The sequence below is a fragment of the Camarhynchus parvulus genome, chromosome 1A (assembly GCF_901933205.1).
Source record: "Camarhynchus parvulus chromosome 1A, STF_HiC, whole genome shotgun sequence".
Taxonomy (NCBI): Eukaryota; Metazoa; Chordata; class Aves; order Passeriformes; family Thraupidae; genus Camarhynchus; species Camarhynchus parvulus.
Window position 1 is genome coordinate 24,321,733 of NC_044586.1, and position 18,464 is coordinate 24,340,196.

The following is an 18,464-nucleotide window of genomic DNA, read 5'->3' on the forward strand; positions in this document are numbered from 1 at the left end:
AAAAAAGTTTCTTCCCCCACTCTGGTGAAATCTGCTAAGTCTCAATGAAGCTCTGTCTACCTCAGCAACTGCTCAGTTTGGCCTGTGATAGTGGCGTCTTCTGACTGGTTTTGGTTTATTCTCTCCCACTCTTTCTCTTGGTACTAGACAATAGCAAATATGACTATTTATTGATAAAATACATCTGCACACATTGCTAGGAAGAAACAAAAAACCCTTTTAGTGTTGTGCACGATAGGAGCCAAACATAGTGCACCCTGCTTGGTTGGGATTACTTCACATAAAGAAAATCTTAGTAGCTAATGGTTATTGTTTAAGCAGGAGATGACAGCAATGGAAGAGACTGACACACACTTCTAGACACAAAACATGGTGGTGGTTGGGGTAGAACTACAGCTGTCAAAAATGGCTACAAAAGACAGGACTATATCCTTGACTACTGATAAGATTAGCAGTTTTACTTATGAGTGTGCAAAAACAGTGGTGGGGAATCTTTGTACTTCCCCAGTTTTGGGCCAGTTCCAGGCCATGTTGATCTCTCAGCATAACTCACAGCAGCACCAGGGCTTTCTAGAGCCCCAAAAGGCTTATTACAGCAGCAAGGGATCACTGTATCATAGAAAAAGCATGATGAAGCCTCACCAGAAGTTTCCACAAACAAAGCATTCCCCTACACAACAGTTATTTTTCCAGTGGCCCAGTAAGCATACTTCTGGCTGCTTATCTTGGCAGTGATTTCTTAAGCAGTAGAGAGACTCAGATTTTTACAACAGCGCCATTTGTTAAAGACTGCAACAGTCAGCCATCATCACCAGCTGTAGATTCCTCATCCCACAGATCAGCCCAGGATGAAGAACATGTGTGTTCAAAAGGAATTAAACAACGTAATTGGTGAATGTGGTAAACTTCACTGAAGTAACTTCACTGATGCACCTAAGACAGATTAAGAAGCACTCTCAACTACCACTCCAACTGGCTGAGCTACCAGCAGCAGTCCTATCTTTCACTGGCACCATTAGATTGGTAGGAGAAATCCACTTATGGCATAGTTTGCCTAACGGGTTAACTCAAACATGCGAAGACAAGCCAAGAACTGAATTAAGCTTTTCTCTGCCACAGGAACATATTTGGTACCGTATTTTCTGCTTTCCACACTGGTTCTCCACCCATGAAGGACTCATCATTCCATTCAAACTCTGTAAAATAAATGTTTCCTTTTCATATTGCAACTCAAAATTATATCTTCCCTAGGGGAAGCACATCACAGAACTAGAACAGTCTAGTGATGCATATGCATGTTACCTTAAGTTTAGCACTTGGTCCACAAATGAAATGCTAATTTCAGGTATTCATGTTTATAATAATTGTAAGTTAGATAGATCCTCAGCACAAAGCTGTTAAAATCACTAGATCATCTATTGCAGATAGCTAATTTTGTCTGAGAAGAAGGAAACAAGCACAGATACTATTATGAGGGATTATCTGCAGCTAAGAACACATGAACTTACTGTTCAATATAGTAAGAGAAGAAACCACTAATGAAATCTCAACAAACTGAAAAGTACAACTTGAAAAGTACAACATGACAAGTGACTTAGGCAGCATGTGAAGCATAGCTAGCTTTAAACTCAATTAGCAGCTGCACTCTTGCAGGTTTTACCAAATTCTTTCTTACATAGGATGTATGCTGGAAAGTGACAACTTTGGTAAATATGAGAATCCTTGCAGTAACTGGTATCAAGCAGATATGACCAGCTGCACACAAGATTCTTGCAGTTAATTCAAATATGTTGCAAGCTGCTCTTTTAACTTTATTTACCCCCCAGCTCCTTGGGGCTGTCAGCCACACATCTCTGCCTCAGACTCAGTGATTGTGTGGAGCAGTCCAGTCATTAATAAGGGCCTATAACATTTTACTCATGACCTAATTAAGAAACAAATTCAAAACCTTCAGAGAAAAATGCAACAAGTTTCATTCCCGTTAGCCATTTCCTTTCTCTTGTGCACATTTACACACACTCATGCACACACTCTTTTATTGTACTGTCATCTTTGCACAGATGTTCAATCTTGAAGTAGCATTCAACAGAGCCAGGAGAATGGAGAGAGATGAACAGGATTCAGGAATATTGCTTGTGTGTGTGTGCATGTGTGAGAGAGAATGCACAAGCACATAGAACCAATGCCACAGTACAGCAGCTATGAAGTTACACACATTACACACTTGGTTTTGTTTTTTTTTTTCCTTTACAAAAGGGAACCCCCCCCCCAGTTTAACAGCATAAAGCCATCTTGGCAAGCTTAAGATTTTCCTCCAAAATGCTTTCCAGCACTTCAGGATCGCTGAGAAAAGTTTAAAGAAGGTAGGGAAATAAAATTAAAACAAAAAAAATACCAAAAAAAAGGCACTTAAACAAAGGACAAAGGCCTGAATCAAGTAAGTCATGAAGGGTAACAGCCATTTCACCAGAGCTTGGACCAGTCAAAGTCTACTAACCTTTTTAAAAATTTCTATAAAATTAAAATTGCATAAAGTGTTAATGAATCGGTTGTCTGCCTAATGCTTTAACCTTCTGGTTCATTTTATGAAAGAAAAACCAAACAAAAACAAAACAACTAACAAGTCCAAACAAAAAACCAAGTGTCCCTTTAATGATTTTCCCCCCAGTTTAGCAAAAGATGAAAGTTAGGTGTGGGAGAAAGCCTTCCACAGTTTGGCTTAGCTGTAGGTTTTCCCTGCAATGCCATTTTCAAAAAAAAATCCAGAACAAAAGCAGAAGAGGGACCACTGTGCTTTCACCAATTCACTCAAAAACAAACAAACAAACAAAAAATCAAAACAAAAAACCCATCAACCCAAACACCCGAATGCTTCTAATCCAACTGTGGGCAAAAACTAATAAAAAGAAAACAAAAAACCCCTGTAAACTAGATTAAAATTTGCTAATAAATACAGCCAAAAGTTCATTTTATGAATGTAGCAGCAAATGTGATAAAGTTAGTTGGAGTCCACGGTGACTCCCAGAGGGTTACTGGTTCGCACAACTGATGGCAGCTTGGGAGAGTTGCAGATTTCTCTGTTTTCATGTCCTCAAGGGTCTTGCACCAAGTGGAGAAGGAGTGTGGAGGAAGGGTCAGGTGATGGGACTGCAGGAAGGAACAGGCTTTTAGCACCTGTCCCACCCCTAAATCCGTGCATCAGACAACTTTGATCAGATTCAAACACAAAGCAGAACCCAGGTAATTAAAAGTTTCTTCTGATTAGCAGAAAACAGATGTGAAACCCACAGCATCCGCACTTGTGACTCAGTTGATCAGTATTTAGACATGTTTCTCAAATCAACAGAGAAGGCTGGACAAAGTGACTTAGGCCATTGTGTCTTGGAATGGGAGAACACTGCAGTTACAGTCCAAGGTATCAGGAAACTCTGCAGCCTGTTTTTCATCTAGCCTGCCTTCTTTCTTTGCAAGAGTCTCTAATGATTTCACATAGCTACCATGGTTTTTGGAACTTTGGATCATGTAGCAGGGAATACTACCCAGACCGTTTCAACATCTAAAACCTATGTTTGAAGTTATTGCTTGCATTTGTTTGGGGCTTTCAGAGAGCTTGACACGTTAGCTCATACACAATCCCCAAACCAAGTTCAGCCCTACTGCCTGAAAAGACAGCTCTACTTGGCTTTCTTATTGCTTGTGAATACTGAGGGTTTATTTAGTATGTACAACTACAGTTTATTTATTAACAAAGGCCCTTAAAAAGTAGTAAAAACCTGGAGGGGGAAAAATGTCTTCAGAAGAGCTGCTGTGCAGAAGATAGTAAAACATTAACCTAATTTTGCATTCAAACGTTGCAGTAATCTTTCCCATTCTGTCTATGCCACCTGCAAAGGTCTCTGGGAACCACCCTATTATTTCCTTTGATTTGGCCTTGCTAGGTTTAACCAAGCAGAATAGAAAACAGCAAGTAAAGGGTCCCCATCTCCAGCGTTGTTCATTCAAAAGACACTCAGGAGCATAATGACTAACAGGAGTATAATGACTGAAAAGAGTTACCTGCTGGAGGTTGTTTGAACTGATGTCACAAACAATGTATGGTCATCTTTATTTTCATCACCCTAGTATCTATTTCCACAATAAGTTTTAGTTTACTTGTTTCCCAAGACTGAGAAGCTCAATAGGACACAGAGGTAGGACTACTCCTGCCCTCAAGATTTAGAGAGGATACTCTTCAACTGAAGATGAAGCATATTTCCAAGAAGAAAGGAATGTTGAAAGGGAATTTGTGCTGTAGTTATAAAGGGCTCCAAGTCTCCCAGTCTAAAATTTCAGTAAGTATGAAGACAAAAGATGACAATTTGAATGGGATGCCTTGATAAGGAAAACACAGAAGAGGTAGAACTCTCTTAGGACAGGGTCCTTTAAATATATTGCTGCCCAATGGCTCACTGCCACAACTCCCTTAGCTACATGCATTGTTAAAGTTCTCAGGTTTGACACAGTTCAGAGAATTAATATCCTGTCAGAACTGTTGGGCCTCAAAAAACAAAGTTGGCTTCCTTCACCCCTTCCTGGAGAAAAGAAAAAAAAATATCAGATGAAGCTTGCACTCTAAATAGTTTATGGTATTTTAACAGAATTTGTGCAGTATTAATGCCAGGGTCTACACAGTGTTTGTGTTTCAACTCTAAACCTCGATGAAGATGCAGGCTTGTCTGATCAACACACCACATACAAAACATTAGTGCCAGCTCAAAAGCATTTAATTGGCAGATGCTGTGGAGTGAAACTAATGAACTAATGCATCTTAATTCAATCTGTCTTTCACAGAAGTGTTGTGCAAAAACATTTATTGCTGAGCTCAACCCAACATTTTTATACTAAATACACAATATATATTATTTTAAATTTATGTATATATATTTATATAAAATTAAAATGAGCTCTAAATAGAAAAGAAATTGTTGTCTGATCTAAGAAAAATAAATCACATGTAAAAGAAACCTGCAAGCTCTAAGTAATCTAGCAAAATATATTGAAGAGTCATTATTCAGGGGTCAAAGTCTCTCTAAAGGTGTGAGATAACCAGCAGTGTCTGGTTCAGTATCTGAGTCAAACTACCAGAAGAACTATCTACTAAGAATTTCAGCATCTCTGGTCAAAGGAATGTTTCAGGGTTGAAGGAGAAGGGCATCATAGTGATTTATTTGCTCCTTTCCCCTATGACTTATTTTAGTTTCTGCCATTCTCACCTTTTATCTGACAGCTCAAGGGACTCAACAGCAAAGTTCTGCCCTAGTGTCAAAAGTGCAACACGTGCTGGATGCTTCCTAATCTTACATGTGAACTGGTTGATGTATTGCTATCAAAGAAAAAAAAAAAAACAAAACAAAACCAAACAACAAAGCCAGCTCTGCAGTCTTATCTACCATGTAAGAAAGAGTTCAGGTCAAACTCCCCAGGCCAGCAGGGGCTGGAAATGCTGGAGACAACCCATTCAGCCCCCAGAAGAGAAGGCACCTCTGGTCGCTTTTGAACGACTCCTCTTTGGCTAATGCCTGAAGCAGTATTAATCTGACTCTGGAATAGGTCACAATCAGCTTTCTTCAACTAGCAAATCATTATAATGCATGGCTTCTGGGAGGAGTTAGATAAAGGATGAAGCCAGAGAAAAGAACTGGTTCTGGTTCATGAAACACATGGATAGAGTATCTTTCCAGTAGCAAATAAGCACAAGGTAAAAGAAATTTTAACAAATGAAAATACTGAAATATTAGTGTGATTTAAAAAAAAATATATGGGAAAGAAATGCTAGTCTGACCAATAAAATGTGGGTTTCTTTTCATGTAAATGAATTTGCATCCCCTTCCTCCCTTAAATAAGAACTTTTGTACTAAAAAAACCCTGAAAATAAATCAAATAGTCTGTGTCTCACATATTGATGTACCAGATCTGTTTTTGAAGACAATTCTCTATTGAGACTGCATACATCTGTAGGCTCCCTAAAGCCAAACAGCCTTCTAAAGCTGGATAAATGCCCATTATCAGAAACTGCTTTTGTCTAAAGGTTTAATTATAATGCAAAGTATCCCAGCACCATCTCTATTCTACATAACCTTTGGTCCACAACCATACAGTACACTCAGGACCTACACATAATCTTATACTGGGCACTTTGGGCACTAAGGAAGTGGATGATTCCACCTTGAATGGAGAAACCTATTCTAGCACCTTTCACCATTTCCACTTTTCATTGGACTTCACCCAGAAACAAAATGTTGGTGCTGCTGTGGGTTTGACGATCAATTTCTTTTAAGAGCCAATCAGAGCAGATAAAAAAAGGTTGTTTCTTTAGGCAATATCAAACTATGACCAGTCTGCATGACCAGGAGGACCAGTCCTCCTTTTCCTTCTCTCTTTGATCAAGTATTGTTTTATTTTTCTTCTTCCTCTCACCACAGTGCTTAGGATCAGAATATGTAAACATTGACAGAAACAGCAGCCCTGTGACAATAAGCACTTTCCCAACTGGGCAGATTCTGTCAGCCAACCAGAACTGCTTCAGCTCCCTTGCTTGTCCAGAAGTCACTGGTTTTTCCGCTGTAACTTAGTGTCCCCTTTACTTTGGCCTCCATCTGTAGTTGAGAGACAGAAACAAAAGGGAAGAATAAAAGCATGAGTGAACTTTTGTTTTTGTAACTTGCAGTAGGAGAGAGAGGAATTTGGCCGGTTCAGCTTTAGCATCACCAAAAAGTACATGGTCTTTACTGAGTGGAAGACTGCATCTTTTCTGTAGGTCATTTATTAGAAATAGCATTGTTGAAACCTGATATATCAAGCTTCATACCAAAACACTGCCCAATTTTTTTTTGGTACTGAGAACCTCTCAAATAAAGAATGAAGAATGCCCACCAAGCTGCCACCCTTCCCATTCCTTCTCCTGGCCCCCAGAAAACATATACAGGTGACAAAGAAAGGTGTACACTCTAAACTGCACCTTCTAAAGCTTTCTGAAAATTTTCCTGCTCTAAGCCTTATAAACAGAAAAATAAAATGTTCTGCTTCAAGTTTCTCTTCTCAATAAAAATATCTCCTATCAAGCATAAAATTCCTAAGGAAAGCAGACATTCCATTAAGAAACCATCCCACCATTCACATGTGAATATAGTCTTATAAAAAACATGAAAAACGCTTTTAGCTGGAAGGTCAGTTTCTCCTTCAAAGGGGAAATGAAAATTTTTAGTGGAAAAAACTTTATGCAGCCTATAAACAATCATGTTACTGTCCAGTAAGTACTTTCCTTTTTTCCCCACTAGTTCAATTTGTACACTTCAGTTTCTAGAATTGTTGCAGTAAACTACTGGAATTTTTGAATTATTTTTTGTTCCTGACATTGACAAGAAGTAGGGGAAAAAAATCATTCAGGTTCCAAAAAATATTGCTACAATAGAGTACGTTCTGCCAGCTGCTCCCAATGTTTGTCCCTGTGTTGTGTCTTCTCTAAACTAAGTACTGATGTACATTATATTTCAGTCTAAGGCAGAAATCTGACTTATAAGTTAAAATAAGTTAAAAATAAGAAATATATCATGTCTTTACCTGTGTAAGCTTGCTGCAAGTGAGCAGGCAGAGGTGAGTGAGACAGCGTTGCTGCATGCTGAGCACCTGGCTGTAAACCCTTCAGTAAGTCTGGGGAGAAAAAAGGGAGAACAAAGATAAAAAACAAATCTTGAGGAGAGAGGCAGTCTCTGTGAAATAAAGTTTTTGTTTTTATAGTCTAGCAGTAGCAGCTTATCTCCACAGCAAAGAATAAATACCTGATAGCATTCTGATGGTTGGAATAAATCAACAAAGACAAACCTACTCAAATACAGTTAGTCAAAAGTCAGAGCTAGGACCATGCCTTGCTATTGGGATGCAACACTTCATATAATTTGGTTTGGCAGAAAGACCAACATTTCATATAGCTTAAGGACATAAATAGCTTCTTTATAAGCATGAAAAAGTAAATGCCATTGTGGTTGACAGCTCTTCATTAGAGAGCTGTTTGATATCTGAGGTTATTAAGTTAAGGCTACTTTGAGGAATCACCTTAAGTCTCTTATTTGAACTGTGACATTTGAAGACTTTTAAACTCCTTTTAAAAAATAAGGTATTAAAAGTTAACCCCAAAAAAGTATGTTCAAAACTAAACATATACCATGAATATAACAATGAAGTTAAGCTTATCAAAGGTGATTTATAACACATAGGTATTATGTAAAGAAAGTTTTTACCAGTGAAGGAATCCCATTTACTCTCCTGTAGGGATTTTTATGAACCGAATCCGAGTGTCTCAGGACTTTATTGCTTCCCTACTCAATTTCCATTTTAAGGATGCATCTTTCCTTATAGCACAGTGTCATAATTCCACTCACTCTGAGTTAGGCTGTGGTGGAAAGCCGCTGAGGTAGATCCCGAGGTGGTTGTCACTCCAGCTGTGTCCGTCCCAAAGCCAAGCAGCTCCAAGGGAAACTGGAAGGGCACAGTCACAGGAACAAGGCCACCCAGCATCCCAAAAGGAGTTAATGGTGCAGACGTCACGTTCTGACTGGTCACAGACAGGGGTGATGCCATGAGAGTCAGAGGTGAGGCATTAGCCAGTAGCGATGCTCCTGCTGTTGACTATGCAAAAAAAAAAAAAAAAAAAAGAAGCAGTACTTCAAGATTTTTAAAGATCTGAATTGTAGTCTTTAAGGCTATAAAAATCAACTACTCCCTGTTAAGTGTTGCTCTGTTGAGAAGTATATTAAACTATTAATGAATATCCACTTATCCACCCAGGAAGTCTTCCCAGTGCTCATTTGCTAAGCAAGCACAATTTTATTGCAGATTCAGACATAAAAGCATGATTCATCTATCATGTTTTTCTCATCAGCCTTACAGCTAATTTCCTTGATCTCCTTTCTTATTATGCAGTGGGCCTACAGTCACAATGTAATGAAGTATCTTCTATTAGATTAATAATATGAAATTATCCAACGCAGATCTGAAGTTCTTCTGAAGTACAGTGTTACACCTCTCCCCTTTCCAAATCTGGGCCTTAACAGAACATTATTTCTAAAGAGGTTGCAGAGAAACAATGAATTCTGAAAATTAAGATTCATATGTAAGAATCCCCAAACTTAAGAAGCCAGGTTAGCAAAATGCATACATACATATGTAGAGGTGTATGCACATGTCAGAGGAAAAAACAAAGGAAAATAATCTCTCCACTCTAAATGTCAAAATGAAGTTAAATTCACTGCAGCTTTAAAATAAAAATGCAAGATTAGCCAGAACATTTTAGCTACAACAGCTCCCAAATCACATTAATTCCTCTAATATTAGATCAGCTCATTCTTGTTTAACAATCTTGCCTTCACTGCATATACAGTAATTTCATATGCTGATGTTCAGTTCTCTAATTATCTACTACAAAACAGTATAGAAAGCACTTTGAATGAGACTCCAACTCAGATGTTGTAGTTATTTGAATTAAAAAGACTCAGACGGAATAGGATTACAAATCTGTGCATTTTTACAAGTACGCCTCAACTGAACCCAAAATTTAGAATCATTTTAATGAACACATGAGGTTAAAATAAAAATGACATTTCACTGAGTTCTGTAATAACAACTTACAGAAAAAGAAAAGTGATTAAATCTCCTAGCATGGATAAATTTTTATTACCAGTTTTGGTCTTAAGATATTCCGATGAAAGCAGCTAAAGAAAGGACAGTTTCTTCTTATGAGAAAACACAGTATTTTAAAACAGTGGCCCTGTAAAGGGCATTTACCTACAGGTGATGTTTCTAGCAAGTGTTTATATTGGTCATCTTAAAGGCACCAACTTCTACAACATACTCTATCCCACAAGTAGAAAAAAACCTATCAACATACTATTATTCTCTTTTGCCTTTAAAAGTACTAATTTCACAATAAACTCATGTACAAAAAATTGACAACTGTTCATTGTCTATGCAATCTAGTAAAGGGCAACAAAATAAAAGCAATACAGTAATGTTTTGCAACTGTGAATTTGTTGAAAAAATGCCTCAAAACAAACTTTTGTGAAGTGCTCTGCCAAGATCTTGCTTACTCAAAAAGAAGAGAGAAATACAGCGAAGAAAAGAGCTACAGAGCACACCCTAAAGGAACTGCAGTTCAGATGTTTCTATTTAATTCATGTACAATAGCTCTTAAAAGGGTCCATCCTGGTCATCTTAGTCATTAAGATCCTTAGAAGCCTAAGCTAGATTCTGCTCAAGAGTACTAATGGTAGGTAGAGCTTTTGAAGGAAATCACATACGTACTCTTTGGCTTTGTGTCCTTAAGACGTAACTTTCTGTGAGGCTTCAGCAAGTATAAACTTGTATTCTGGTAAATAATTGTGTCCATCAGAACTGGAAAGGAGGGAAACACTTCTTGGAAGCTTCCTAGTTAAATACACCTTTATTATCACATGAAATAATCTAGTTTCATCTTTCATGTAAGCAGACCAGAATATTATAATGAGCAATGCAGGTACCATTCTCATCTTCTAACAGCATCTCAAATAGGAATTAAATCCCAAGGCCTTAAAAGAAAGGAGATTCCCTTTCAGTCTTATGTGAAGTTGTAAGAGGAGTAACTTAAGTCCTTAGTACATTGTTCCTAAAAACTAGTCTGGAAGTGATGTTGGCTCAGCAGCCAGCTATTAGACCTTTATAGCTAAATAACACCTCTGTTATCACAAATCTCTTCCCCTTTAGTGTACTTGAACTGGGAGATAATTTAATTCCCATCTTTCCTTGAATGTACTCCACTGACTAAGCTTCACAGTGCACAGCAGCAACAGCCTTATTCCATGGTTTATCTTCTTTGATTGAACCATTTTTATGAAAGTAATATCTGAAGTGTCAGAAAGCCCACATGAAAGGTCTCAATAATTATTTTAGTGATACCGTATATTGCTCAGTACCTTCAGCTGATTTACCCCTTTCTATATACCAACACACTTTATTTTGCTGTATTAGAGTATGGACTCATGTTACTTATTATACACTACACACCCCCACAACTCAGAGCCACAATTCTTCAGTAGGACTGTGGCCAAAATGCATTTCATTACTTGGGTGACCAATGTTTCTAACAAAAAAATTACTTGCCTTTAGCAACAGGAGGGTTTGCCAGAATTCATCTCATCCAGCACAACACTGCTTACTTCCCTTCTCAGTCATGTTAGAGCACTAGCACACCCATTTCACATTTTGTTCTACATCACAGTCATTGCATCCACTGAATTCTGGCGACTGCACCAGGAAGAAACAACCCTCTTCCCAGTCCATTCATTGCAGCCCTTTTTGTCTCCTCCAGGCACCTTCAAGAGTACTCAAACTGCACTGTACTTGGCTCAGCTCTTCTGCAGACCCTCTGTGGTACCTCAGTGGCCTGTACACAGCATACAGGCTGTGGATCTCTTTGCCATTCAAAGCACCCAGAGTAAGTGAATGCTGTGTCAGAGCCTGCCAGACTTTTACTGCTGACTGTTTCAGTACAGTAGGATGAAAGACCATAGAAGGGTCTTGTAAAAAACATCTTCCTCCTGTTATTCAGCTGCATTAAGAAGAATTTGATGGCAAACTAAAGATTATAAAATATTGCCAGAAGTTAAATATACATCACTCCCATGCAACAGAAATGTTTCAAAATGTTTCACTATTTAGAATAATACTAAGTTTTTGATTTGCTGTACACCAAGAATATAATTTAAAGCAATACTACTTTTTTGTAAGTATTGATGACTTCAGCATAGAGAGCACTAGAAAGAGGAAAACATCAAATCATCTCTGTTCCCACTAAGAAGAACACAACCTGGGAAAGCAGGTTGCCTTCTGAGTAAATAATAGGTTTATATGTTTTAGAACAACAGTATTTTCAAAATATTTGTTTTGTTTGATTTGTCTTGTCTCTAGCGATAGTATAAGCTTTTAGTTTCTAGGGTATTTGTATAATAATGGGGTGTCTCATTCAGTTTGACTAGATCCTACAAAATACAGTCAATACAATACAAAAGAAAAGCCCTTGCAAGTGGCAATTACAAGTCTTGAATTACACTCAACCACAGGCAACTAGTTTTATAGTAATCATGAAGTCTGACAACAAATGTACGAAGACACCTTTTACATGACCACCATCATTATAAATATGTAAATATGAGAGAATGTGCAAATCAAATAATGCAAGTACATACCACATCCCCTGAAAGTATGGTCACACAAAGCTTACCTTTTCTAGCACTGTTAAAAAGAAAAAAAAGTGAATTCTTTTCCACAGTATAGACTGACAAACAGTTTACAGTGAGGATTTGTTCCACACTGATCCTTGCATTTCACATCAGCTGGAAATACATATTCTTTAGTGTGAAATTGTTTCATCAGTATCAGCATTATGCTTAGAAAGGTAAAAAATTAAATTTATGACATTTACAAATCAAGGTAAAACATCCTAAGAATGTTTACAAAATAAATGTGATAAACATTAATGTACGGCTCAAATGTAAACTTGTTTGATGCATACCTGCACGCTGGCTGCTACAACTGGAGACCCTGAGGCAGAAGATGGTCTGTGTGGAGTTGACAATTGTTTAGTAGCACCCTGTGTTCCACTTCCTGCTCCCCCAGACAGACTAGTCCTACTAGCTCCACTTGAGTTAAGGTTACTGCCTCTGCTGGCAGGTACATTCATTCCAACTCCACCCAGATTATTTTTACCAACAGTTCCAGAAGGAGAAGAGTTGGGCAATTTTGAAGAAGCCTGAGGGTTTTTTGCAGGCTGAAGGCCTGAGGTGCGATTAGAGGACAGCAAATTCACTGTGGGAGACTGCCTGCTGATATTTACACCACTGGTCTGTTTATGAAGGGGGTTGTTGCTGGAGTGACTACTCTGGGAAACTAGTGCACTTGAACTGGAAGAACTGGGTGTTGTTGCAGGCCTGGGGGATGAGGTGGACTTGGATGAAAATTTAGGTGATGCACTGGGCTTAGGTGTCACAGAGGGCTTAGATGAAGTGGGCTTGGGAGAGGCAGCAGGTTTGGGAGAGGCAGCCATGGAGAAGGGAGGCTTGAAACCCTGGGAAGAAACTTGTGACACCATAGCCTTGGCTAAATAGTTACTAGAGGTAGAGGTGCTGGATGTTGTCCGAGAAACCAGTGGGTGAGACACTTGAGAGCCACTTCCAGATGAGGGATTGGACAAAGGCAGGCGATACACTACAGACTTATCTTGAGCCTTGATCACTGGTGATGAGCAAGAGAGCTTGGGATTACTACTCAATTTCACCACAGGATTGGTCTGTGATTTACTAATAGTTGCTTGTAAGGGAGATACGTATTTCTGTTGTACAGCTGAATGCTGGTGCACCTTTGTCACTTGTGATGTTGAGGAAGTACCACCTTGAGCCTCAGCAGATGATACCAAGATATCCTTGGTTCTTTGAGTGGAGGTGGAAATAGCTACTTGAGTCTTAGAGGAAGAAACATGAGTCTGAGAAGAGGAGGAAGCAGCTTGGATCTGACTTGATCTCTGTAGTCCTTGTTGAAGTAGTTTGGCTGGCAAAGGCTCTAAGGAAACCTTGGGATTTTGAATTGAAGATCCAGCAATAAGGCCTGAAGAGATACCAGTGTGAACTAAGTCCTGGGGTTTCTTTGGTACTGGCCCTGTGTGACCGGCAATAAGACTTGATGAATGGGATGTTTGAGTGGGCTCTACTTTCTTTGAAGTTGCCAGAGGCAACTTACTCATAATGCTTGCTAGTTTCTCTTCCCTCAGCCCAGGGCGAGGTCTGGATGTTGGTGTGTCTATGGTGGACCCAAGAGGTGATCCCTTGGCACCATTATTGATAACTGCCAGAGCATCAGAAACAGAGTCCAGTGAGGGTGGGTGGAAAGAGAGGTCTTCATCCAGTGAGTCATCCAAGCAGATGGTCTCTGGAGCTGCTGTGCAGCTAGAGCTGGCTGGGGTGCACACAGCTGCACTGGAACTCAGTACAGGAGCACAACTTGAATTGACTGAAGACATACAGGTTTTCTGTTCTTTTTTTGGACTGGAGTCCTGAAAATTAAGGGATAAGAAACATCAGGTTCAACAGTCTTTCTGAAATTGATTTAAGGTAATCTTTAGTGTAATACTTTTATTCAGTAAATTCAGACAAACCAAAGATCTACTACTGAAATTTTCATATTAAAATACTTATGATATCTAGGTGCTGGAGCCCTGTGCGCTAATTCAATATTTGGATTTAAAAATCTAGTGTTGTTGCTCCACATAACTAAAAGTGTCCCTACAGTGAAGAACAATCAATATTGTGAAGAATAGGGTAACTATTCTGATCACTTACTAAAACTGCTACTGAATTAAGACAACACCTGGTCATGTCAAATGAGGACCTCTATACTATGGTATCCACACTGTTTTCCAGTGATGCTAAGATTAACATAAACTGAAAACACACAAAACACACATTCAAAAATGTGAAATATCACTGCACCTAGTACCTCTTCATAGTCAATTTTCAAAAAAACTATATAGCCTAAAGTGGCAAAGTTATACAGGGGTATTTTGTACTACATTCTTTGAAGTAATGCACCACCAAGCCAATAAGGATTGCCTGAAAAACTTTCTGCAAGAATTTTTCAGGATCAGAGGCAGAAACAGGTTGTATCAAATGGTCACACTGGACCATTAAGTGGTATTCAGATATTTTAATAGGCTTTTACCTTCACTTTGGGTTTAGGGGCCAGAATCACTTTCTTCTTTGCCCTAAAACAGAAGGGATAAATGTGCATCAGAAGACCGAAAAAAAAAGGCAAGTAATTTTCATTTTAAGTGTTACCTTTATTATACCCCAATAAACTAGAATGATGGCTACAGGAGTCCAGTCTAAATAATAAAACATCCTTGAAATGAAAAATGGTTTAAAATATAGGGAGAAAGAAAAACAGCACACTATCAATTCATTTTTCCTGGTCATGTATCTCTATGTAAATTAGTTGCAAAATCAACTGAATTGATGATATAACCTGACATATAGATCAGGGTATATGCAGAGAGCTGGTTTTATTTTTCTGATTTAGAGGAACATCAAAATATCACTTAATTTCAGCCTCTTAATATTATCAGTTTGCTTTGTCTACACTGCAGTCTTCTAGAATAGCAACAGAATTTCACTTTTTACATTGACATTTTTGTCCCTGAGGAAGATGCTCCCTATTCTCATTTATTTCAAACTGGATAAAAACAGTTGTTTCTTCCCCCCACAAAAGTGGTTTGTTGCTTATAAACTGTTAAAACAGTTGTATCTAATTTGTTTGTTGCAAGAAGCAATTTAGCAAACTGTCAGATTTTCTTCTGCAATGTACACGACCTGCAGTTATGCAAGCAAGGACAGCATTAAGGATTATTAGTTATCGGCTTCAACTTAGATGTTCAGCATTTCACACTTTATTTCTTCAAGGGCAATCAACAGATTTACATCTTGTAGGCAATTTTTGATCCTTTCCTAAGCAACTAGAAATACCTGACTAAAAAAAGACTTTACTGTAGGTGGACCATGACTCAGTTTTGATGTTATGTAGAAAAATATCCTATGTCAATCATATTTATCACAAAAGTTGCAATTGGGGTGTTATTTAAAGTCATAACAATTTATTTGAATTCTGACTGAATGTGGACAGCTCCAGAGAGGCACACAGTGTTGTCTGAAAATGAAGATGATAAAATCCCACTAAGATACACAGACTTCTGTGATTAGAGATATTTTTGAGGAAAAGAAAAAAGCAGGAAGTACTGCAGTCTGAGTTCAGTTTAATAAGCTGGATGCCAAAATTTAGGCAGTGTGCAATGCTTTGAGTAAAAGGTATTAATTCAAGAATTAACACCCCTGGAGTTATCTAGCCACTTCACAAGTTAGTTAAAATACAGTGCCATAAGAACGATACACTTATATGCCTAAATTAAAGCATTAAAGAAGATTATAAGCATCAGTGTAAGTATCTTCAAACAAATCCCAAAGTACCTCCCTTTCCTTCCCTCTATCTAAAACAGGTAGCAGGAAGATGAGAAAAGATGCTCTGCACAACCTAAAGATCTTGTACAGCAAGTTGTCCCTATTATACTCACGGAGCAGAAGTGAGGTGATTGTGAACACTTCGGCTTTCCTTAAAAAGCATCCTAAAAGAGTGGTGAGAAACGAAACATTAAATGATTCTACAGTGACAAACAGCCTCCAAATACCCAAATATCCTTTGGTTTTCAGAACCAGCCTTTGATTTTCTGTCCCCAAGGGAACTAATGATTACTTTGCAGTGCTGTCATGGTATATAGGTCTTGGCATCTATAAACAGAAGATCTAAAAAAAATGTAATAATTTGCATTTATGCTCAAAATACCTTAGTAAACGGCCAAGCAAAAATCAACATAAGAGAATATTACTTTCTTCAACTGGACAGAAGAAATACACTTTGAATGCTCTCTCCTCAAAGACTAATGAAATAGTTCAAATATAAAATAAAGGATTATTGTAAACTCTTCACACTACAGTCCAACACACTGATCTATAGTCTTGGGTTTGTGGTTATTAATCTCTTGTGGGGTTTTTTTAAAGCACAGAAGATGAAAGTCAGAACACAGTAGCCAAGCCTGTTTCTAGTTTTCTTCAGTACTTTTAGTACTGAATAAACTTTAGTAAAAGTTTTTGAAAGTTTAGTAAAAGAAAAACTTGAGGCTATTGTGTATCATTTCTCTGACTTCCGTTACACTGGACTGACACATACATATTACTACAGAGCCAAGGAATGGCAGGAGCCAGTATGACAAATCTCTATACTTGCCATGCTTTTATTCAATATTTTCAGCTCCTTAGTTTCAGCCAAGTGGAAAGTGAAAATGATTGCTGACCTGTATCTATCCTACAGCTCACTATTCAAATGCAGCTATGAATAGACAATGAGCACGTGGTCCCCTTCCTTGTTTCCAGATAGGCAAACTAGGACAGACATTTTCTTTCAGCACTGCCATCACATTGACACATCATGAACAGCTGTCTAAACAAGAGCTTTTCACCACTGATAATACAACCTGCAGAGCTGCAATAATTACAAAAAATCTGAGTATCCAAAAATCTCATGTCATCTGGTAAGAAAACACTGATCCTCTCACTAAAGTTCAGTGCCTTACTTCTCAGATTCTATTTCCAGCTCAATTTTCACATTTTCTTCACCACACTAACCTCCAAATCTGTATAGCATTGTTCCATCAGAGACTACTGAACACCTATGAAGAACATCATGGAGCAAAACCAACATTCCTCGTTACATGTTTAATGTGCCACCTCCTGACCTATACAGCTTCTTCAGAATATTTCCCTTCCCACCTCTTTCTTGGTGCTTTATCCATTCCTTAATCTTTTCAATTTGGAAATGAAAATTCAGAACTAATCACAGGCCCCAGTAATTTGTAGCATCATCCTTCAAGGTTAAAGACAAAATTTTAAGTACTATAAAAGGACAGAAATCAGACAGGGTACAAGGAAAGGACAGAGCAGTATATGAAGTCCCTTCCACCCTTAACAATCCTTTGATTCTGTAATTTCCAGTTATGATCAATACCTTCCCTCTTCCTTCCCTATACAGCTATAAGAAACATTAAATACAGTTAACTTTGAAAGTGCAAGAAATTTTTCTCCTCAGCTGAACCCACAAAGTTCTAGTACCATAGACCTATCCTCATCAGTAAGAATTCCTTAAAAAATGCATGGTCAATAGATCAGTTTTAGCATTAAATACCTAATTTTTTTTTTCAAATTTATATAGTTCCTTCTCACTTGAGGCCACATATAAAAATGCAAAAAATTATAAGCCTTCAGCATAATCCCTAACATAACATCCCAACAAAATGAGCATTCAGAATACAAATTATGTGCTGTATTAGGAATTACCACTGCCAGACTCCAGGAAATACTTTATTTTCCTCTTTTCAGGCAAACCTGTTTGCCTTCAAATTACAATATGTCACTTCCTTAACAGAAAGCAGGAAAGTGCAGGAAAGTAGATACAGGACAATTTGTAAATCATTATGGTACTAAAACCACCCAGTTAGTAAATGAAGTCTTGCTGGTCAACAGGAAGTTATGATCTGTCACCTGTTGGGGTTTGTTTGGTCTGTTGTTGGTTTTGGTTTGCTTTGGGGGGGCATTCTGGTTTTCTGTTTAGTTTTTGTCTTTTGTTGTTGAAGCCAATTGTATGGATAGTTTAAAAGCTCACTGAAATTTTCAGCAGACTTATCCAATGGAAAGGAGAGAACTGTATGTTTTATGGTTTTCCAATTCAAAGTTTAAACATGCTTCACTTCTACTTCACTTCTAGGTATTCTTGAATCACCTCACACTATCTCTTGACTATTTCTC

At 38.1% G+C, this 18,464-nt stretch overlaps 1 protein-coding gene across 1 annotated transcript in view; it reads right to left on the reverse strand.

Annotated features, from left to right (window-relative positions):
* Positions 1-6,147: 6,147 nt before the first annotated feature.
* Positions 6,148-18,464, reverse strand: part of UBN2 (ubinuclein 2) — a 43,290-nt gene continuing 30,973 nt past the window's right edge. The window contains exons 12-17 of the mRNA XM_030959518.1: positions 16,181-16,231; positions 14,779-14,821; positions 12,581-14,113; positions 8,418-8,664; positions 7,600-7,689; positions 6,148-6,635 (exon numbers count right to left, since the gene is read on the reverse strand). Of these exons, the coding sequence (XP_030815378.1) occupies positions 6,586-6,635; positions 7,600-7,689; positions 8,418-8,664; positions 12,581-14,113; positions 14,779-14,821; positions 16,181-16,231 (2,014 nt within the window). The 3' untranslated portion in view covers positions 6,148-6,585. The remainder of the gene's footprint in view (positions 6,636-7,599; positions 7,690-8,417; positions 8,665-12,580; positions 14,114-14,778; positions 14,822-16,180; positions 16,232-18,464) is intronic.